General features: G+C 42.1%; 3 protein-coding genes across 4 annotated transcripts in view; 2 read left to right on the forward strand and 1 right to left on the reverse strand.

The window, feature by feature from the left end:
* Window positions 1-6305, reverse strand: part of LOC310931208 (uncharacterized protein) — a gene marked incomplete at both ends in the record, with an annotated part of 8531 nt that extends 2226 nt beyond the window's left edge. The window contains 4 exons of the mRNA XM_083894318.1: window positions 1839-2007; window positions 2137-2310; window positions 3237-3410; window positions 6232-6305. Coding sequence (XP_083750444.1) covers window positions 1839-2007; window positions 2137-2310; window positions 3237-3410; window positions 6232-6305 — 591 coding nt within the window. The remainder of the gene's footprint in view (window positions 1-1838; window positions 2008-2136; window positions 2311-3236; window positions 3411-6231) is intronic.
* Window positions 6306-8971: 2666 nt separating this feature from the next.
* On the forward strand, window positions 8972-20473 carry LOC310930302 (NLR family CARD domain-containing protein 3-like). Of its 2 annotated transcripts, XM_083893231.1 has the most exons (11): window positions 8972-8999; window positions 10257-10378; window positions 10861-11063; window positions 11462-13256; window positions 13827-14003; window positions 14293-14469; window positions 17282-17455; window positions 18145-18315; window positions 18625-18798; window positions 18880-19053; window positions 20012-20473. In XM_083893231.1, exons 2-11 carry the CDS (start codon window positions 10359-10361, stop codon window positions 20019-20021), a joined length of 3075 nt encoding a protein of 1024 aa, XP_083749357.1. In that variant the 5' UTR covers window positions 8972-8999; window positions 10257-10358; the 3' UTR covers window positions 20022-20473. The 2 variants fall into 2 exon arrangements, with proteins under 2 accessions (XP_083749357.1, XP_083749358.1); XM_083893232.1 differs by lacking the exon at window positions 18145-18315.
* A 1148-nt stretch (window positions 20474-21621) lies between these two features.
* The window catches only part of LOC310931066 (ganglioside GM2 activator-like), a 7899-nt gene continuing 7020 nt past the window's right edge, over window positions 21622-22500 (forward strand). The window contains exon 1 of the mRNA XM_083894154.1: window positions 21622-21735. Coding sequence (XP_083750280.1) covers window positions 21649-21735 — 87 coding nt within the window. The 5' untranslated portion in view covers window positions 21622-21648. The remainder of the gene's footprint in view (window positions 21736-22500) is intronic.

The raw sequence follows: 22500 nt of genomic DNA on the forward strand, positions 1-22500 counted from the left end.
GGACTCTACTGACCTCACAGTCTGTAGTCTGGACTCTACTGAACTCACAGTCTCCAGTCTGTAGTCTGGACTCTACTGACCTCAGTCTGTAGTCTGGACTCTACTCACCTCACAGTCTGTAGTCTGGACTCTACTCACCTCACAGTCTGTAGTCTGGACTCTACTGACCTCACAGTCTGTAGTCTGGACTCTACTGACCTCACAGTCTTCAGTCTGTAGTCTGAACTCTACTGACCTCACAGTCTCCAGTCTGTAGTCTGGACTCTACTGACCTCACAGTCTTCAGTCTGGACTCTACTGACCTCACAGTCTTCAGTCTGGACTCTACTGACCTCACAGTCTTCAGTCTGGACTCTACTGACCTCACAGTCTTCAGTCTGGACTCTACTGACCTCACAGTCTTCAGTCTGGACTCTACTGACCTCACAGTCTGTAGTCTGGACTCTACTGACCTCACAGTCTGTAGTCTGGACTCTACTGACCGCACAGTCTGTAGTCTGGGCTCTACTGACCTCACAGTCTTCAGTCTGGACTCTACTGACCTCACAGTCTGTAGTCTGAACTCTACTGACCTCACAGTCTTTAGGCTGGACTCTACTGACCTCACAGTCTGTAGTCTGGACTCTACTGACCTCACAGTCTGTAGTCTGGACTCTACTGACCTCACAGTCTCCAGTCTGTAGTCTGGACTCTACTGACCTCACAGTCTGTAGTCTGGACTCTACTGACCTCACAGTCTGTAGTCTGGACTCTACTGACCTCACAGTCTTCAGTCTGTAGTCTGAACTCTACTGACCTCACAGTCTCCAGTCTGTAGTCTGGACTCTACTGACCTCACAGTCTGTAGTCTGGACTCTACTGACCGCACAGTCTGTAGTCTGGGCTCTACTGACCTCACAGTCTTCAGTCTGGACTCTACTGACCTCACAGTCTTCAGTCTGGACTCTACTGACCTCACAGTCTGTAGTCTGGACTCTACTGAACTCAAAGTCTCCAGTCTGTAGTCTGGACTCTACTGACCTCACAGTCTGTAGTCTGGACTCTACTCACCTCACAGTCTGTAGTCTGGACTCTACTCACCTCACAGTCTGTAGTCTGGACTCTACTGACCTCACAGTCTGTAGTCTGGACTCTACTGACCTCACAGTCTTCAGTCTGTAGTCTGAACTCTACTGACCTCACAGTCTCCAGTCTGTAGTCTGGACTCTACTGACCTCACAGTCTGTAGTCTGGACTCTACTGACCGCACAGTCTGTAGTCTGGGCTCTACTGACCTCACAGTCTTCAGTCTGGACTCTACTGACCTCACAGTCTTCAGTCTGGACTCTACTGACCTCACAGTCTGTAGTCTGGACTCTACTGAACTCACAGTCTCCAGTCTGTAGTCTGGACTCTACTGACCTCAGTCTGTAGTCTGGACTCTACTCACCTCACAGTCTGTAGTCTGGACTCTACTCACCTCACAGTCTGTAGTCTGGACTCTACTGACCTCACAGTCTGTAGTCTGGACTCTACTGACCTCACAGTCTTCAGTCTGTAGTCTGAACTCTACTGACCTCACAGTCTCCAGTCTGTAGTCTGGACTCTACTGACCTCACAGTCTGTAGTCTGGACTCTACTGACCTCACAGTCTTCAGTCTGGACTCTACTGACCTCACAGTCTTCAGTCTGGACTCTACTGACCTCACAGTCTTCAGTCTGGACTCTACTGACCTCACAGTCTTCAGTCTGGACTCTACTGACCTCACAGTCTGTAGTCTGGACTCTACTGACCTCACAGTCTGTAGTCTGGACTCTACTGACCTCACAGTCTGTAGTCTGGACTCTACTGACCTCACAGTCTCCAGTCTGTAGTCTGGACTCTGCACAAGATCAAACAGAGGCTTCACGTCTGAATCCTTCAGAAAGTTGTTACTCAGGTCCAGTTCTCTCAGGTGAGAGGAGTTTGACTTCAGAACTGAGGCCAGAGAAGAACAGCTGATCTCTGACAAACTGCAGTTACTCAACCTGAATAAAGAATAAAAGATGAGACTTTAGACAACGACTGTGTGTGTGTGTGTGTGTGAATCAAATGAGTTTAATGTTAATGAAATGAAAGTTTTTAAAAACAACAGCAGCTTCAGTCAGTGAACTCACTCCAGACTCTCCAGTCTACAATGTGGACTCTCCAGTCCAGAACACAGCAGCTTCACTCCTGAATCCTTCAGAGAGTTGCAACTCAGCTTCAGTTCTCTCAGGTGAGAGGAGTTTGACTTCAGAACTGAGGCCAGAGAAGAACAGCTGATCTCTGACAAACTGCAGCCCCTCAACCTGAATAAAGAATAAAAGATGAGACTTTAGACAACGACTATGTGTGTGTGCGTGTGCGTGTGTGTGTTTTTCATTCATTCATCAGTGAAATGAGTGTAATACAGACTTGGGTGATATCAACATTAAATATCTAGATATTTGATGATATCAATTAAGTGTAATTTTGAATGATGTTTTTACGAGCGTATGAAACAGAACCATAGCTTTGACAAAGTAGCAGGTTACATTCTTTTATATTTGTGCTCCTAGTATTGTCAGTTTGCTGCTGGAAGTTTCCTCCCGAGCTGATGTTGTGGAGTCGAGTCGCTCAAACTGTGCAGGATGATGGACTCTGAGGTGAGAGCTTAGGTTTGTGATGCTGCTTCATCAACACCTGACACATGACCTCCTTCAAATTCTCCTGCTTTAAATACTAAATACTGACTAAATCACCAGCTTGACTTTTTCTGGACAACTAAGTCCGTCATCATGTCGCTGTATCAAGCTCTTCATGCATCACACAGACAAATCCACTTCCACCAGGATTTTCTTTTCAAAATAAAATTATGAAAATGCACAGTGGACGTTCAATATTAGATATTGTAAAAAATACCAAATCTGACGGCAAATATGGTCATAGAGCTGAAACGATGAATCAATTATTAATAGATTACTAAATTAATCAGCAACTATTTTGATAATAGATAATCGGTATGAAACTTTTTTATGATTAAAACAAGATTTCTGATCATTTCAGCTTCTTAAATGTGAATAATTTCGACCATAACCCTCGAGGAAATAATCGACAGATTAATCGATTACGAATATAATCGTTAGTTGCAGCTCTATATGGTGATATACAATAATATCAAATATCTAAAGACTAGTTTAATGTTAATGAAATTAAAGTTTTAAAAAACAACAGCAGCTTCAGTCAGTGAACTCACTTCAGAGTCTCCAGTCTACAATGTGGACTCTTCAGTCCAGAACACAGCAGCTTCACTCCTGAATCCCGCAGAGAGTTCGTATTCAGGTCCAGATTTGTCAGGTGTGAGGAGTTTGACCTTAGAACTGAGGCCACACGGAAACAGCTGATCTTTGACAAACTGCAACTCCTCAACCTGAATAAAGAGTAAAAGATGAGACTTTCGACAACGACTGTGTGTGTGTGTGTGTGTGTGTGTGTTGTTGACAGGATCTAGAAAACAATCTCTTCAATGCCTTCCAGTCAGGTTTTCGACCACACCACACCACTGAAACTGCACTTTTTAAGGTCTTAAATGACATACGTCTTAATAATGATGCATCAAAAACTTCAGTGTTGGTGTTACTGGATCTCAGTGCTGCATTCGACACTGTTGATCACAACATGCTGCTCCAAAGACTGGCCAAGTGGGCCGGAATTTCTGGTACGGCGCTGAATTGGCTCAAATCTTACTTAGAAGATCGTGACTTCTTTGTCTCACTGGGTAATTGTGAATCTGAGCGAACAAAGATGACATGTGGGGTCCCTCAAGGCTCCATTCTTGGGCCACTCTTGTTCAACATCTACATGCTCCTACTGGCCCAGATCATGGAATATCATAACATCTCATACCACTCATATGCTAATGACACACAACTCTATATTACAGTGCCACCACATGATTACGGTCCATTACAGTTGCTGAGTGAGTGTATCCCACAAGTCAATCAGTGGATGGGCCAAAATTTTCTCCAGCTCAATGCAGAAAAGACAGAAGTTATTGTTTTTGGTCCCAAAAATGCGAGGCTTGAGGTCAGCGGCCAACTTGACTCACTAAAACACTAAAAACCACCGATCAAGCCAGATATCTTGTTGTAGTTATGGACTCAGACCTGAATTTTAATACACATAAAGACCATCACTAAATCAGCCTATTAACATCTCAAAAACATTGCACGAATCAAAGGATCTCTCTCTCAACAAGACATGGAAAAACGTGTTCAAGCTGCATTTTGCTTCTTTGGTCCTCACCTGTGGAACAAGCTCCCTGAACACCAGGGGCCTCATGTACAAAGACTTGCGTAGATTTCCTACTGAAATTTGGCGTACGCCAAAACCCAGAAACTGTCGTACGCACAAATAAATTCAGATGTATCAAAGTGTGCGTACGCATGGATCCAAGCACGTTTCTTTTGTACCGAACTCGGCTTATGAGCCAATTATTATCGTTAGCAAGTAAATCCTTGCGTTCCCTAAATGCTCGCTCACGTCGGATTGCACCATTTGCAAGGTGTTAATTGTTCATAAGTGTGTCTCTGATGTGCACATCGCTCTGATGACTGCTTGTTTTCACATTATTAACAGTTTCCCAGCATCACCTCTAAGCGTCGCCAAAGGATCAATAGCTGTAGAAACGTGCCTACGCCAGCCATGAAGTTGGCGTGGGCACCGCACATTTCCACGCTCATTTCACGTTTCATACATCTGAACGTGAGCGTGGATAAGGACGTACGCCACGTTTTTGTGCGTACGCAACCTTTGTTCATGAGGCCCCTGAGGCGTGCACAAACTGTCAGCTTGTTTAAATCAGGGTTGAAAACATTATTGTTTACGGCAGCTTTCTAATATTACCAATTTCAACCACTTTAACTTTCCTTTTTAAAGATTTTAATAATTTTAAAATAATGACTTTAAATTGCATACATTTTTGGGTGATTTTAAATTGTTTCACCTCTTCTTCCCTGACCCTCTTTTTTGAGTCCCTGCTCGAAAATGACATGCCCAAACTAAATAGAGTAAATGTCTGCAGTTACAAGCTCTATGTGAATTATCTTGGTATCAAAATAAAGACCAGTTTAATGTTAATAAAATTAAAGTTTAAAAAAACAACAGCAGCTTCAGCCAATGAACTCACCACAGACTCTCCAGTCTACAATGTGGACTCTTCAGTCCAGAACACAGCAGCTTCACTCCTGAATCCTTCAGAACGTTCCCACTCAGGTTCAGTTCTCTCAGGTGGGAGGGGTTTGACTTCAGAACTGAGGCCAGAGAACTGATCTCTGACAAACTGCAGTCAAACAACCTGAATAAAGAATAAAAGATGAGCAAATCTAAAAACACCTACATAGGCTGCTTTAAGAGTATTCTAGAGTATGTTACTGTTGCTTGAGTGATTTGATATCTTCAGTTGTTTGATTCATATCTTGTTTTTTTTTTTTTTTTGCTCAGCCCAAGACTAGTTTAATGTTAATGAAATGAAAGTTTTAAAAAAAACAGCAGTAGCTTCAGTGAGTGAACTCACTCCAGAGTCTCCAGTCTACAATGTGGACTCTCCAGTCCAGAACACAGCAGCTTCACTCCTGAATCCTGCAGAGAGTTGCTGCTCAGATTCAGTTCTCTCAGGTGGGAGGAGATTGACTTCAGAGCTGAGGCCACAGAAGAACAGCTGATCTCTGACAAACTGCAGTCAATCAACCTGAATAAAGAATTCAAGATGAGAGTTTAGACAACGACTGTGTGTGTGTGTGTGTGTGTGAGAATCAAATGAGTTTAATGTTAATGAAATCAAAGTTTAAAAAAACAACAGCAGCTTCAGTCAGTGAACTCACTTCAGTCTCTCCAGTCTACAATGTGGACTCTCCAGTCCAGAACACAGCAGCTTCACTTCTGAATCCTTCAGAGAGTTGTTACTCAGGTCCAGTTCTCTCAGGTGAGAGGAGTTTGACTTCAGAACTGAGGCCAGAGAAGAACAGCTGATCTCTAACAAACTGCAGCCCCTCAACCTGAATAAAGAATAAAAGATGAGAAGTTGCTGGTTGAAAACAGTCAGTGTTTGATCATGTGTTCAGAGCAGAGACCACGACTTCACACTGAGTCTCTGAGAGTTCACAATAATCCAGTCTGGGATTATAGAAAAATATCACATGTTGACATTTTCATGTTGTGTGTTTGACATGAAACATCTTTCATGGAGTCACAGTGAGGTGTCCATCATGTCCACAGTCTGAGTGTGAGGTGGAACACACCTGGGACCTGGACTCATGTTAAACATGTTGGTACGACCCGGTCCAGAGACACAGACCCGATCAACAGCGACTTCACAGCTGATGGTTATTAACGAGCTAACGTCACTCAACGACTCTGTGTCCAGATTTTTACTGGCTTCTCTCTTCAGCTCGATAATTTCCCCTCTGGAAGGAGCGACCAGAACAAGTGCGGCGGACAACTCGAGTGTCTTTACCAAAAGTTGAATTCCACACACTACTTAATAGACACTAACTCATAGGTTATAAAGCAACAAAGCGCACAGGCTCTGACGATCAGTTAGAGTTAAAAGAAAGGAAAATAGAGGTTCAACATATGAAACAAAGCTTTGATGACAAACTGTAACAAAACAAAGCTTTGATGAAGACTGTGCTTTGATTACGAACTGCACATGCTCCATGGACTTAATCATAATATCTAACACATACAGTTTCACCTGCTGGAAAGTTCTACTCTGTGTCTTAAGGGAACTTCAGCAGACTTCTCAAAAAACAACATTTTCACATAGCCACAATGTCATTCTTACTAGGACAAATGACGTCACTTTTGCCATACGTGTGTTTTGGGCTTTCAATTTCAGATATCCACAATTACATTCTGGATATCAGCACTAGAATTCTTATTAGGAGAAACTCCCATTACAGATATCTTCAATCCAATTGTTACTCGTCATAATTTTCATTTCAGATATCCAAAATGAAAAACTATTTCATTTGTCCTAGGAAGAATGTCATTTTGACAATTTTCTATTTTGACGAATGAAGAAGTTAATTACAGATATCTGTAATACACATCCAGTTTAGCTATTAATTGCTTAAACGGCTTGCCACAGCACTGGTTTTAATAAGTGCGTCATGGGCTTTTCTCGATCACTCCATTCACTAAATGAACGACATCCAAATAACTACTTTTTCTAACTTTCTAGCTTGGTGGTGCTTTTAATTAAGTGCGTCATGGGCTTTTCTTTATCAAAACGGCGATCCTACTTTACAACTAAACGGTTTAAACACACTTCGAATATGTAACAACATGTATAATTCAAGCATTCATCATTGTTTTAACGTTAAAAACTAAATTAACGTACTTACTCGAAGACTGCCGTCTCATGTTGTCAGGGTTTATTTCCTGGTTGAGCGGCCAATAGAGCATGCGCAGTAGTGTTATTCCCATGATGCCTCGCTCTCGGTTATGTGGGCAGTTCAGTGATTCAGCGGCTTAAACTGTGAGAAATCTGCCTCAGGAAATCCGAGAACAATGCCAAACTTTAGATCACAGTTAAACATTTCTATTTTAACACAGGGGGTTTGGTTTATTTGGCGACAGTCGAGCAAGTGGAGAACGCGTGCATCTCGTTCACACACTACTGCGCATGCTCTATAGGCACAACCCGGAAATAAACCGGGAAGCGCCACCGGTTCAACATGAGAAGGCAGTTTTTAGAGCGAACAACAGCAAAAAAGTCCAAAGTAAGTACATTTATTTAGTTTTTAAAGTTAAAACAATGACGAATGCTTGACTCATACATTATGGTACATTTTCTAAGTGTGTTTAAACCGTTTAGTTGTAAAGTAGGATCGCTGTTTTGATAAAGAAAAGCCCATGACGCACTTAATTAAAAGCACCTAGCTAGAAAGTTAGAAAAAGTAGTCATTTGGACGTCGTTAATTTAGTGAATTAAGTGTTTATTTTGACCAAAACAGAGTTGATGATGTGTTAAAATAGTAATGTGTCAGACTGCGGTCAAAGCAGCCGTCATTTGTTTTTCCGTGGTCAAAATGAGCCGCTGCTACTGTGAAGTCTCCTTTACGATTCAACACAAACTCGAGAACCAAGCAGTCCTATTTCCGGTTTTCAAAATAAAGCCTGAAAGCGAGGTCCTGAAAATACAAATATTAAATTATATATGAAAACAATGCTATGATATCATTGTGATGATACGTAGCTATGTAATAGCGTATATATTGGAGCTATAGTCATATAGTCAGCTACCAACGTTTCTTTGCATAATTGTTCATAGTCTATTTTTCTTCTATTTCTGCCTTGTGATGTTTGGCTGCTGTAACATTGCAAATCATATCCGAGGAATAAAGGAATATCTTATATTGTCTTATTTTATTTGAAAATAATTATCAGTAGTTTATGATTTCAGTTCTGATTTAGACCTAATACTTGTACTTGCACAAGCATGCACGACTAATAAAAATGATGGATTATACCTCTTCAAAGACGGACGAATATGTATTTGATTGTTGAAAAAAGTGAACTTTGACCCCGGATTACTCGATGAATTGCAAGAAGATCTGAGTCCAGTAAAAACTAATACAAGACATGTTATTTTTGCAGTGTTACAGCAGCCACAAATCATAACAAGGTAGTAGCTGTACAACCACCACTGTGCCGCCAGATGTCGCCCACGTGCGTAATGAACGAAGCTTCGACAAGTGAAGCAGTGTTCACTCCAGCGGTTCCAAAAGAATTAAAAGCTTCATGAACATGAATCCTCCTCGTTTGTCTTCACATGCATTCAGCCGACATCGCGACTTCTAAGACAGAGGAAGCTGCAGCTCACGCGCAGAGGCTGTTCGTGACTGGACTGTTGTCATTTCCGGTCAGTCCAGAGGAGGGTGGAGCAGTGAAAGTGAAACTATTCTGTGACTTTTCTTCAGTCGCCATTTTGACTGCGCAGAACAAAGACAGAAAGGTGAGTGTTGACGTGATTATAAATGATATATAATATAGGATTATATAAGGATTTAGTGTGTGTGTGAAGTACCCTAAAGTGATACTGAGTAAAAGTACAAGTATGTGACCAGAAAATGACTTTGATACAAGTTTTTATTCCCTTTTTTGCTCGAGTGAAATTCTTAAAGTATGACATTTACTGTACTCGGGTATCAGAAGTCATTTTCTGATATAAAATATATTTAAGTTTTCGAAGTAAAAGTTGCAAGAACTAAAGTACAGATACGTGGATGTTGTACTTAAATACAGTAAACGAAGTATTGTTACTTTGTTGCATTGAAACACTGCTTGATCCTGACGGATCAGAATGAATTGCCAGCCTGTCGTAACTCGAGTCAGTCGTCATTTGTTTTTCCTAAATGTGAAGTGCGCCATGTTCTCTCGTTTACGTCAATTCTGCTCAAACGTTCCAAACCAAGCAGTCCATTTCAGGTTTTCAAAATAAAGCCCCGTCCAACGCGAACACAATGTTGAATACATTAGATTAAATAATCCAAACGATTATAAATGATCATTTTGAATGCATTAGTAAAATGTGTTTTATTAGGTCTTAAGTACTACAGGTACTTGATTCACAAGTAGTATGAAATACTTTTACTGTGTACATTTGGAGTAATCCAGGCTCAAAATGCATGTCTATATTTGAAGTAGTATAAAATCCACAATTTCCATTTGTAGTTTATATTTAAATGTAATTGCACTTTGTACTTTTTGTACTTAATGCACAAGTAGTATTTAGTACTTTTACTATTTACCTTTTGAGTAATCCACTGTCAAAGTTCAGAATTTTGTGTGGGATAAAATCCACAATTTGTGTTCATAGTTCATGGTTTCAGTTTTATTGGACAAAGTACTTTATTTACTTTGTGCACAAGTCGTATGAAGTACTTTCATTTTCTAATCTTCAAATGGACACATGGAAAATGTAAATAATGGCAGGATTTGCTGTACCATCAGAAGTGTATGTGATAAAGTCAGAGGCTCATGTGTTTGTGAGATCTCTGGATATCAACACATGAAACTTTATCTAACATTCAGCTGACTTTAATGCAGGCAACAGCCCTTCAATAACACACAAGCAGAGGAGCCTAGCACCATCTACTGACCATATGCTGCTATAGCACACAAATATATCAGTAACTAAAACAAGTTATTTTGCTCAAATGAGCTCTGTTAGTGTCTGTCAGTGTCAGCTCACTGTCTGTTTCTCTCTCAGAATGACTGCAGTCCAGCAGATGAGTGATTGTGTGGAGGAAGACGAGGACAGAGCAGAGACTCCAGGACGAAGCTGTCTGTCTGTGAAGAGTGACCAGTAACTATGGGAGCTTCAGCGACAAAGTAAGAGACAGTTTGTCCAGTGAAGCGTGTTAGCAGCAGATCATTCAGCCGTTTGACCAACCGTAAAAACTTATATGAGGAAACTTAGAACAAGTCTACAGACTTGGTTGTGTGTTAAACACAAATGCTAAAAATACAATAATAAATAAAATAAAGACAAGTCTTCTCAGACACATATCCACCTGTCTCTGACACGTTAGTAATAAAGAAATGTCTTCACAGAGACATGTCCACTTGTCCCTGACATGTTATTAATAAAGAAATGTCTTCACAGAGACATATCCACCTGTCCCTGAGATGTTAGCTATAAAGAAATGTCTTCACAGAGACATGTCCACTTGTCCCTGACATTTTATTAATAAAGAAATGTCTTCACAGAGACATGTCCACCTGTCCCCGACATGTTAGTAATAAAGAAGTGTCTTCACAGACACATGTCCACCAGTCCCTGACATGTTAGTAATAAAGAAATGTCTTCACAGAGACAAGTTTGCTGTTCCTGTGGACGAGCAGACGTCCTGCTGTCGTCTGTGTCAGGACGTCCTGAAGGATCCAGTCTCCACCAGCTGTGGTCACTGGTTCTGCAGATGCTGCATCTCCTCATACTGGGACCAGTCTGGTCCACCAGGAGACTCCTGCTGTCCTCAGTGTGGACAAAGACCCAGGACAGGACGTGGACCACAGGGTAAGACTCATAAGGAGAGCAGCTCCCATCAGCACGAGCAGACTTTAGAAATGGAAAAACAGGAGAAAAAATGTTTAAAAGTTAAAAATGTTAGTCATGTGATTGTGAAGATGATGGAGTTTAACTCTCTGCTGCCCCCTGCAGGTTGAAGAAATGAAGGTTTACCCTCATTTTCCTGCTTTTCTATCATTATTGTTCTCTTGTATGCAGACGATTCTCTTTCCTTCACAATCATCACAGTTATTCTAGAATGATTCAGTCATTACAGTGAAAACGACTGTAGTTTTTCATTTGACAACAAATAACATAAAACAACAACGTCACAGAAAAAGATGAAAATAATCCTCAGCTGCTCAGATTCTTTCTTCAGTCTGACTTTGTCTCTTGTCTTTCAGCAGATGTTGGTCTGCAGGAGGTTCTAGATGAACATAAGATCAGTCTGAGGAGGAGATTTGAACATGTGACTGAAGGAACTGAAGGAAGAGGAAGTAGAACCCTCCTGAACAGGATCTTCACTGAGCTCTACATCACAGAGGGACAGAGTGAAGAGGTCAATACTCAACATGAGGTGATGCAGCTGGAGACCACCTCCAAGAAGAAGATGGTCCGGGACACTCCCATCAAGTGCTGCCACATCTTTAAAGCCTTACCTGACCAGCAGGGGGGCATCAGAGTGGTCCTGACCAACGGCGTTGCTGGTGTTGAAAAAACCTTCTCGGTGCAGAAGTTCACTCTGGACTGGGCCGAGGGTTTGGAAAACCAGGATGTGAATCTGCTGATTCTGCTTTCGTTCAGGGAGCTGAACCTGATCAGAGATCAGCAGCACAGTCTTCTCACGCTGCTCCATGTTTTCTATCCAACATTAGAGAAGGTCAGAGCAGAGAATCTCGCTGTCTGTAAACTTTTGTTCATCTTTGACGGCCTGGATGAAAGCAGACTCTCACTGGACTTCAACAGCAGGACGCTGGTTTCTGACGTCACACACAGGTCATCAGTCAACGTGCTGCTGACCAACCTCATCCAGGGGAATCTGCTTCCCTCAGCTCTCATCTGGATAACTTCTCGACCTGCAGCGGCCAATCAGATCCCTCCTACATGTGTTGACAGGGTAACAGAAGTACGAGGCTTCACTGAGGACCAGAAGGACGAGTACTTCAGGAAGATATCCAGAACTGAAGATCTGTCCAGCAGAATCATCTCACACATCAAGACGTCCAGGAGTCTCCACATCATGTGTCAAATCCCAGTCTTCTGCTGGATCAGTGCTACAGTTCTGGAGCACATGTTGACCACAGAGCAGAGAGGAGAGCTGCCCAAGACCCTGACAGACCTGTACTCGCACTTCCTGCTGGTTCAGACAAAGAGGAAGATGAACAAGTATGAGGAAGGACGTGAGACGAGTCCACAGGAGCTGATGGAGGCCGACAGGGACGTTCTTCTGAAGCTGGGGAGGCTGGCCTTTGAACATCTGCAGAAAGGAGACATCATGTTCTACCAAGAAGACCTGGACCGGTGTGGTCTCAGTGTGACAGAGGCCTCGGTTCACTCAGGAGTTTGTACAGAGATCTTCAGAAGAGAGAGTGTGATCTTCCAGAAAACAGTCTACTGCTTTGTTCATCTGAGCGTTCAGGAGTTTCTGGCTGCAGTCTACCTGTTCCACTGTTTCACCAACAGGAAGACAGAGGTACTGCAGGACTTCTTCAGACAAGAAGATGATGGTGGTTACACTTCTTTGGATGTGTTCCTGAAAGCAGCCATGGAGAAATCACTTCATAGTAAAAATGGTCACCTGGACCTGTTTGTTCGCTTCCTTCATGGACTCTGTCTGAAGTCCAACCAGAGACTCTTAGGAGGTCTGCTGGGTCAGACTCAGAACAGTCCAGAAATCATCCAGAGAATCATCGAGAACCTGAAGAAGATGAAGACGAACAAGATCTCACCTGACAGAAGCATCAACATCTTCCACTGTCTGACAGAGATGAACGACCAATCAGTGCATCAGGAGATCCAAGAGTTCATGAAGTCAAAGGACAGTGAACAGGAACTCTCTGAGATCCACTGCTCAGCTCTGGCCTACATGCTGCAGATGTCTGAGGAGGTTCTGGATGAGTTGGACCTGAGCGAGTACAGAACATCAACACTCCAGGGAAAACACAGACTGATTCCAGCTGTGAGGAACTGCAGGAAGGCCAAGTAAGTTCAGACATGATGAACTTCATCAATCAGTGATGGTTGATCAAATCTTCTTCTCATTCTTCTCACTTTGTGAGTCAGCTGTGTTGTTTTTCATGTTTTAAATGATGCAGATTTATCAGCTGCTTGTGATACGCGGGTCAAAGCAAACCCAAAGACCTGATCAGAACCAGTCCGTGTTCACATCCAGAGAAGTCTGCTGATGTTACATTAAGACACAGAGTAAGGCAAGGCAAGTTTATTTGTATTGCACATTTCAACAACAAGGTAAAAATAATGTAAAAGTGCTTTACATAAAACATTAAAAAGCATAGAAAAGAGACATTTATATAATAACATTCAGATATAAAATCAAAATTAAAAAAAACTAAAAACAAGCAGGTAAAATATATATGAAAAACATAAAGTAGAAGTAGTCGTGTGACGATAAAGATGTTTCATGTCAAACTATAATCCCAGACTGGATTATTGTGAACTCTCAGAGACTCAGTGTGAAGTCGTGGTCTCAGCTCTGAACACATGATCAAACACTGACTGAATTCAACCAACAACTTCTCATCTTTTATTCAGGTTGACTCGCTGCTGTTTGTCAGAGATCAGCTTTTCTTCTCTGGTCTCAGCTCTGAAGTCAAACTCCTCTCACCTGAGAGAACTGGACCTGACCTACAACAAGGATCTGCAGGATTCAGGGGTGAAGCTGCTGTATTCTGGACTGCATAGTCCACATTGTAGACTGGAGAGTCTGAAGTGAGTTCACTGACTGAAAATGCTGTTTTTTTATTAACTTTCATTTCATTAACATTAAACTCGTCTTGGGCCGAGCAAAAAACACAAATCAAACAACTGAAGATATCAAATCACTCAAATAACAGAAAGAAAAATACTCTAGAATACTCTAAATGCAGCCTATGAAGGTGTTTTTAGATTTGACCTCATAATAAGGAACAACAACGCTTCTAGAACTTCTAGATCCTGTCAACAACACACACACACACACAGTCGTTGTCTAAAGTCTCATCTTTTATTCTTTATTCAGGTTGGGTTACTGCTTTTTGTCAAAGATCAGCTGTTCTTCTCTGGCCTCAGTTCTGAAGTCAAACTCCTCTCACCTGAGAGAACTGGACCTGATGTACAACTATGAGCTGAAGGATTCAGGAGTGAAGCTGCTGTGTTCTGGACTGGAGAGTCCACATTGTAGACTGGAGACTCTGTGGTGAGTTCACTGACTGTCGTCTTTAGATATTTGATATTATCGTGTATCGGCGTATATTTGCCGTCCGATTTGATATTTTTCACGATATCTAATATTGAACGTCTGCCGTGCATTTTCATAATTTTATTTTGAAAAGAAAATCCTGGTGGAAGTGGATTTGTCTGTGTGATGCATGAAGAGCTTGATACAGCGACATGATGACGGACTTAGTCGCTCAGAGTCAAGCTGGTGATTTAGTCAGTATTTAGTATTTAAAGCAGGAGAATTTGAAGGAGGTCATGTGTCAGGTGTTGATGAAGCAGCATCACAAACCTGAGCTCTCACCTCAGAGTCCATCATCCTGCACAGTTTGATCGACTCGACTCCACAACATCAGCTCGGGAGGAAACTTCCAGCAGCAAACTGACAATACTAGGAGCACAAATATAAAAGAATGTAACCTGCTACTTTGTCAAAGCTATGGTTCTGTTTCATACGCTCGTAAAAACATCATTCAAAATCACACTTTTTATTGATATCATCAAATATCTAGATTTTCAATATGGATTAGGGTATTCACCGATTAATTTTGCATTGGTAAATCAATATGAACATATGTAAGATGCGGTTGCATCGATGGCAAACGTCTGCATCGGTTAAAAATCTGAATGAACGCGAGATGTATCGTATCTAAAATATCTGCATCGATATAAACCGAGTCATAACTAGTATTATAAACTTATAAAAACTGGTCTAATTCTGGTTTGAGTTCTCTCTGCAGCCTGACTCTCGTCTTAAAGCCTTTGGAAACCCAAGCCCACAAAAGTCTTCTAACTATGTAATTTAGGGTCTTGTGTACATAATATTTAACATGTAAAAATATTAGAAATCAGTTTTCATCCAAATTCGAAATATTTGTCTTTTTAACTGATGAAATTTGGATTCAATTGGGAGGAGTTATCTCTGGGGTTTATGACGAATACATCCATATACCATGTTTTTAATAGTTATGAATAGTTCTTTTCACTCTGACCTTTTTTGGATGCTTAATGAGACACTCGACTTTGATATCATGTAAGCATTTTTAATATCACATAAGTTATGTTTCCACAGGCTTTAAAGTCAAGTTTGTGGAAAAGTTTTGGCTTTTACAAGTGTGGTGGAGAGCTGGATAAATCAAATGCGATATGTAAATTGTGCATATCGCATAACTTCTCAACTGGAGCTGCGACATGACGTGAATGTTTCCCAATCCCCGTCGACTCCAGCACATTTTTTTTCCACTCGCCACAGAGTTATTGTTATGTTGCTCACTTTAATGTCAATATGTAAACACTTTTACAAAAACACAGAGCTACGCCGACACGTTTCTGTTATTTATTGTAAACAAGACCCCAACAGCGTATGCACTAGTTGCTTAGTGCCATCTACTGGTAGCAAACGGTATAACACATTTAGGCTCACACGTAACCGTTACCTTTTTAGATTTTTGTTAAAGGTGAAGTAAGTAGTTTATAGTGCCATCTAGAGGAGAGGCTGAAATTTACAACAAAGAACTGCTCCTCTGCTCACCCCCTCCCTTCCCTGAGCGCTACGGTATCCTCAGCCGGTCAAATGTCGTCCTCGTCGTCTTTCTCCGTGGTGCGTAAAAAGATCCGCTCTCAGCCTTAAAAAAGTCTTAAATCCAATCATTTGAATTTAAGGCTTTAAAATATCTTAAAATCTCATAAAAGGTCTTAAAGGGGAAATAAGTAGTTTATAGTGCCATCTAGAGGAGAGGTGGAAATTTACAACAAAGACCTGCTGCTCTGCTCACCCCCTCCTGTCCCTGAGCGCTACGGTATCCGCAGCTGGTCAAATGTCGTCCTCGTCGTCTTTCTCCGTGTCAGCAGATGAGGTTCGTGAGGCGAGGGAGAGGGCGGAGCTACCGCGGCCGTAGCAGACGAAGCGGAGAGAGAGGAGGCGGGACTTCTGCTACAAGTAAAGAGACGCTTGATTTGTTCTCTCGCGTTTGTCCTTACAGGCTCCGGTAGAAACATGGCGTCTCGCTGCTAACAGTGGCTATGCAACCGCGGTCCGCGGTCATGTTATTTTACATGACTTTTTGAAACACTACGAAAATGAAACAAAAACTATTATACAGCGACTAGACAATGCAGGAGCACATAATATGTATAAAAAAGTGGATTTTGGGTTATATAAACCCATAAATACTACATATTGTACCTTTAAATAGAATTTTGAAAGGTCTTAAAAATCTATTTACGTGACTTTTATTTAAACATGCATAAACTTCAGTCTCGCTCTGAATTTTCTCTATATTTGAGGATGCGAGTAAGGTAAAGTAGGCCACCTGTGCTGCCCGGTAAGAATTTATCGTGCACCACTAGCTAGTGTGCTGTGCACGTGCCGCGGTGGGTTACAGCTTAGCATAGCGGCGGAGAAAACTTCATGAAAGCCCACAGCCTTCATGTCTTTTGTACTTTTTTGGCAGTATGGCTTTGAAATGGGTCTTAAATTGTATTCATTATGGTCTTGAAAAGTCTTAAATTTGACTTGTTGAAACCTGCAGAGACCCTGTTTAAGTGCCATAACTTGAGAACTACTATGTATTCCACAGCATCATTTTTCTTCTGCATCATATCGTATCACAATGCGTCACACTGTGTTAAAATTAAATCGGACTGTATCGCAATAGGTGGGAGTATCGTATCTTATCGCTGGTAATTTCACCCAACTCTGCATTAAACTCATTTGATTCACTGATGAATAAAACACACACACACACACACACAGTTGTTGTCTAAAGTCTCATCTTTTATTCTTTATTCAGGTTGGGTTACTGCAGTTTGTCAAAGACCAGCTGTTCTTCTCTGGCCTCAGTTCTGAAGTCAAACTCCTCACACCTGAGAGAACTGGACCTGAGCTACAACAAACTGCAGGATTCAGGAGTGAAGCTGCTGTGTTCTGGACTGGAGAGTCCACATTGTAGAATGGAGACTCTGGGGTGAGTTCACTGACTGAAGCTGCTGCTGTTTTTTTTTAAACTTTAAAGGTGCCATATGTAAGAATGTGGCCAAAAACATACCGAGGTCTTTTAGGTTTCGTTTTTCTGACTTAACTGGCAACCCGTGGTTGCTCGGCAGCTGAGACTCTACTGACTGCAATGATTGGTAGATGGCGGTAGGTGGCGCCACATGTCATAACGTGATTTCAAAACATAAACATGATTTGCAGTCTGCAAAATATTTTTTTTAATGCAAATATTTTGTCTGTACTGTTGTTGTTGGTGAGTTCAGTTTGTGATATGAACATTATTCCTGAGTCTCTATGACATATTAGGAGGATTTTATGGCCAGTTGCTTTAGATTTATTACATAATGCACCTTTAATGACTGCTCAAAGCTACTTTACACTACAGTTTTGCAACTCACCCATGACACAGTGAATGGGTGCTAGTCGGGACACCAACAACCCAGAAATGAACAACATTGAATCATAATTAACTGTGTCTAATCTATCTGCGACTGCTGATGTCACCTCGGAGGTTGTATAGTGTATAGTAGACACTACTCTGGACCATTTTGTGAAGGTTTCTGTTCCTTTAATTTTATTAACGTTAATTTGATACACACACTCTCTTTCTCTCTCACACACAGTCGTTGTCTTAAGTCTCATCTTTTATTCTTTATTCAGGTTGGGTGGCTGCAGATTGTCAAAGACAAGCTGTTCTTCTCTGGCCTCAGTTCTGAACTCTTCCCGCCTGAGAGAACTGGACCTGAGCTACAACAAGGCTCTGAAGGATTCAGGAGTGAAGCTGCTGTGTTCTGGACTGGAGAGTCCACATTGTAGACTGGAGACTTTGAAGTGAGACTCTGAGATATTCGCTCTGCTTTTCTATCTACTACTGTTTACAGAGTTTTGCAGCCTTATTTTTACTCTAAATCTTGGTGACTTCCCACATCACGTGACATGACATCAACTTTTAAAACACATGTGGAGAGGTTTCAACAAAGAACTCTTTCTCCTCCCACTGTCAAGCGTTGTTTTTCAAGGTCCAAGAAAAAAAACAATTGACAGCAGCAACATGTCTGTCCAGTAGAGGGAGCAATAGGTCCGGGGCTACTTTCTCATCTTTCTCATCTCTACAAGTCTCATCTTTTATTCTTTATTCAGGTTGAGTCGCTGCGGTTTGTCAGAGATCAGCTGTTCTTCTATGGCCTCAGTTCTGAAGTCAAACTCCTCTCACCTGAGAGAACTGGACCTGAGCTACAACAATCTGCAGGATTCAGGAGTGAAGCTGCTGTGTTCTGGACTGGAGAGTCCACATTGTAGACTGGAGACTCTGTGGTGAGTTCACTGACTGAAGCTGCTGTTGTTGTTTTTTAAACTCACACACAGTCGTTGTCTAATCTTTTTTTCTTTATTCAGGTTGACTTTCTGCAGATTGTCAGATATCAGCTGTTCTTCTCTGGCCTCGGCTCTGAAGTCCAGCTCCTCCTCCCTGAGAGAACTGGAGCTGATCGGGAACGACCTGCAGGATTCAGAAGTGAAGCCTCTGTCTGATCTTCAGAAGAGTCCAGACTACAGACTGGAGACTATGAGGTCAGTAGAGTTGGAGTCAGTGTTTATCACTGATGATGTGTGACTGCAGTCTGCTCTACACACACACACACACACACACATCATCATAGACATAATGCCTAACCCTAAAACCAGGTCTTAACCCTGAAGTGTCTTCTCTCTATTGACGCTTTTCCACAACATAGTCTCAGCACGCTTAAGCCCAATTTATACTCCTGCGTAAAGTGCTCTGCGTAGGTTATGCAGAGTCCTCTGCGTCGACACAGAGCCTGTCGAAGAGCCTCTGCGTCGTCTCCGACTGCACAAAATGTTTTTTATGTGTCCGTCACTCCGTCAAGGGATAACGGAGACGGCAAGAGCTGCGATTGGTCCTCAGGACAGGCTGAGCTAAGCTGCTCTGTGCCGGCTCACAGTGCACCGAGCGTCCACAGACGCGGAGCTGATCCCCGCCGAGAACATCGCTGCCAAACTCTAAATACGTCATATCTTAACACACAGCACATGTTTAGACTCTAAATGGCCAATTTCTCGCCTCAAATTATCTTAAAACTGCGTTCCGTCACACAGAAAAGTGAGAAACGGCAGCTGTTTCAACAACAACAGTCTTTCTCTCTCTTTCTCTCTCGGACACCATTGCTCACTGTAGCCAGAAGCACAACAACCTTGCGCAGCGACCCCTACTGATCGGGTGGGAAATTGCAGCGTGTATCCGCCACCACGACGCAGAAGTATAAAGGCTCGAGGCGTCTCCGTGGTGACGCAGTCGGATAATGCATTACACAGTCGGAGAAGTATAATGTGGCCTTCAGCCGCGGCTCGGCTCTGCACAGTTTGGTTGGTTTCCTGTTACTATAGCTCCTCCTCCTCCTCAAAGTGGGCGGAGTCATCGTATCACAGCTGCGTGAAACTGTGGCGACGTCTCTTCACCGACTCACTGCTGCGACTCTGACTCTTCTCCTCTGCCGTCTTCTCTCAACAGGTGGAGGTGAAGATGATCTTCATCCTGAGTCCTGCTCTGTGACGCAGCTTCAGCAGATCGGGGACAAACATCATGTGAAGGACAAAGGTTTTTCTGTGACATCACTTTGAACATGGTCAGCTCGGTCCTGTCGTCCTGAACCTGTGAACATTTCACACGTTCACAACTTCATTCTTTCTGAGACGTTCTCAGTTCACGTGTGTGTGTGTGGGCTCTGTCTTCACAGACGTCTTCAATCCGTTGTTTTTCAAAATAGAACACGAGTTACGTGACCTGAAGATTGCGTCCTGACCTGTCACAGGCCAGCTTCACGCGGGACAAACGATAAAACCGTCTGCAAATCAACACAAATGGACATTTTAACTCTTGAGACCAGAAGACGTGGTCACGGAGACTGATATTCACAGGTTTGAACTTCAGTAACATTTAAACGACTGTGGTCAAACCAAGCAATCCTCTATAACACGCAGTTTCCCCGAGACAAATAAACTCATGTCTTATCTTGTTGAAGAAAACACTTCTACTGTGTACTTTTGTAGTAATCCAGGGTCAAAGTTCACTTTTGCCAACACAAATGAGGTTTCACATGACTTGTGTATGAGTCCAACGAAAGCCAAATCATAAACTTCTACTAATTATTTCTTCATTAAGAAAAAGGAAATAAGACTCTATATAATGTTCCTTTATTCCTCCCATGTTATTTGCAGTGTTACAGCAGCCAAACATCACAACAAGCGAGAAATGAAAGTAAAAGAGAAATATGAGCGTTAATAAACACAAGATGAACGACTATAGCTCCACTATATACAGTACATTTTTATTCATGTTTTATTGATACTATTTTACATGGAATCACTGTAATATGTCATTGTTTTGACCTGATATGCCTCTTCCGGGTTTATTTCCGGGTTGCGCGGCCCATAGAGCATGTGAACGAGCCGTTCTCGACTTGCTCGGCGCGTCCATGAACGGCGAAAGGCATGATGGGAGTACGCGAATGACGTGCGCGAGAGGATTTTCATGAATAACGATGAACCAACGATGGTGAAGTGAATAAAAATGATCAATTTCATAGTTTATTTAATTGATTATTAATGCATATGTATTTTTATGTGATGATAACGCATAACAAAGTTTTCATGTCGTACGGTTCACTGACATCTGCGCCGTTCCTGAGACGCCACATGACCGCGCTTGGCTGTGCTCGTACACAGCTGTGACGTCACTCAGCGAAATAATAGGATTTGTCTGCGCTTTTTATGGCCTTAAGGAAGGTTTTTCTAAATATGAAACTCCATGAATTAAAAAATATAGAATATGAAGGTCTATAAAAGCCCGTGTCCATGTCTCGAGGTGTCCTCTGGACTCTTTTACAGGCGTCTCTTTAACTATTGTGCTCAATGGGGTATTTTCTGTTGCAGTACCCAGAGTGGCCACCATGACAACATGTTTCTTCGAGGCAGAGGGGGCGGGGTTTGGTGGCTCTGTTTCCTCGTAGTATCCACGTGACTGCGTCACGTGACGTGACGGGGCCGGCTCAACTGTAAATACGGAAGTAGTTCTTCCTCGCTGGGTATTCCTGACGTGCTGCGCTGCCTGTCGTGTGTCTGTGTGTGCGTTGTGAAGATAAAGTCGGGATGGACAAATCCACGCTAATGTCGTTGCTGGTCACAGTGAGTGTGTGTGTGGCTCAGGTGAGCTGCAGGAGACTCGCTCACGTAAAGGTGAGTGTGTGTGTGCGCGCGCGCATGCGTGTGTGTGTTCTTGTACTTTGCCCGGTCCTCACTTTGTTTTCATTCAAATCACTTCCTGAGGTTGTTAACGTGCTATAACACCTCTGTTTTTTTAACAGAGGTCCTCAATTTGGTACAAAAACAAGTTTTCCAGCCCAGGTGTTTCACACACGTTTTGCTCTGGGGCTCCACCTGCAGAGATTTTATGGTACTGCAGCCAGTAGTTCTTTATAGACGTCGTTCATGAAGTAGATATTTGTAATTGTGTTGATTCACCAAACACAAGTTGTGTTTTCATGTCAGTATTTGTACAGCATGTATTTATTTATTTATTTAGTTACTTTGTTAGTTCATTTTGCAAGGTTTTCTTTCTATACCAAAGCCCAGCCATGGGTGAAATTTGCATGTAAGGAAATCTGAGACAAATGTACGAGTCACTTCAGTTTTTATTCAACGTTTCCTTTTAATACAGGTGTTAAACCAACATGGAGAATTCCTCCTTGTTCCTATTTTCTTCTACTCGATTAACTTCATTTCCTGTGGTCTTTGTCGCTGTTCTTGTCTCGAAAAATGTCCTTTTTGTGTGTTGTTTTTAATCAAAAATGTAGTTTCCTGTAGTCGTCTTTTCCGTTATGTAGATCATCTACCAAATATCTGTCCTTTTTGGTCCATTTTCTTCACACATGTAGAAAATACGAGTTTTATATCAGTGTTGGTTTGTTTCGTACAACTAAAGATTCTATTTCTTAATCGATT

The sequence above is a fragment of the Microchirus variegatus genome (assembly GCF_963457635.1).
Source record: "Microchirus variegatus genome assembly, chromosome: 8".
Taxonomy (NCBI): Eukaryota; Metazoa; Chordata; class Actinopteri; order Pleuronectiformes; family Soleidae; genus Microchirus; species Microchirus variegatus.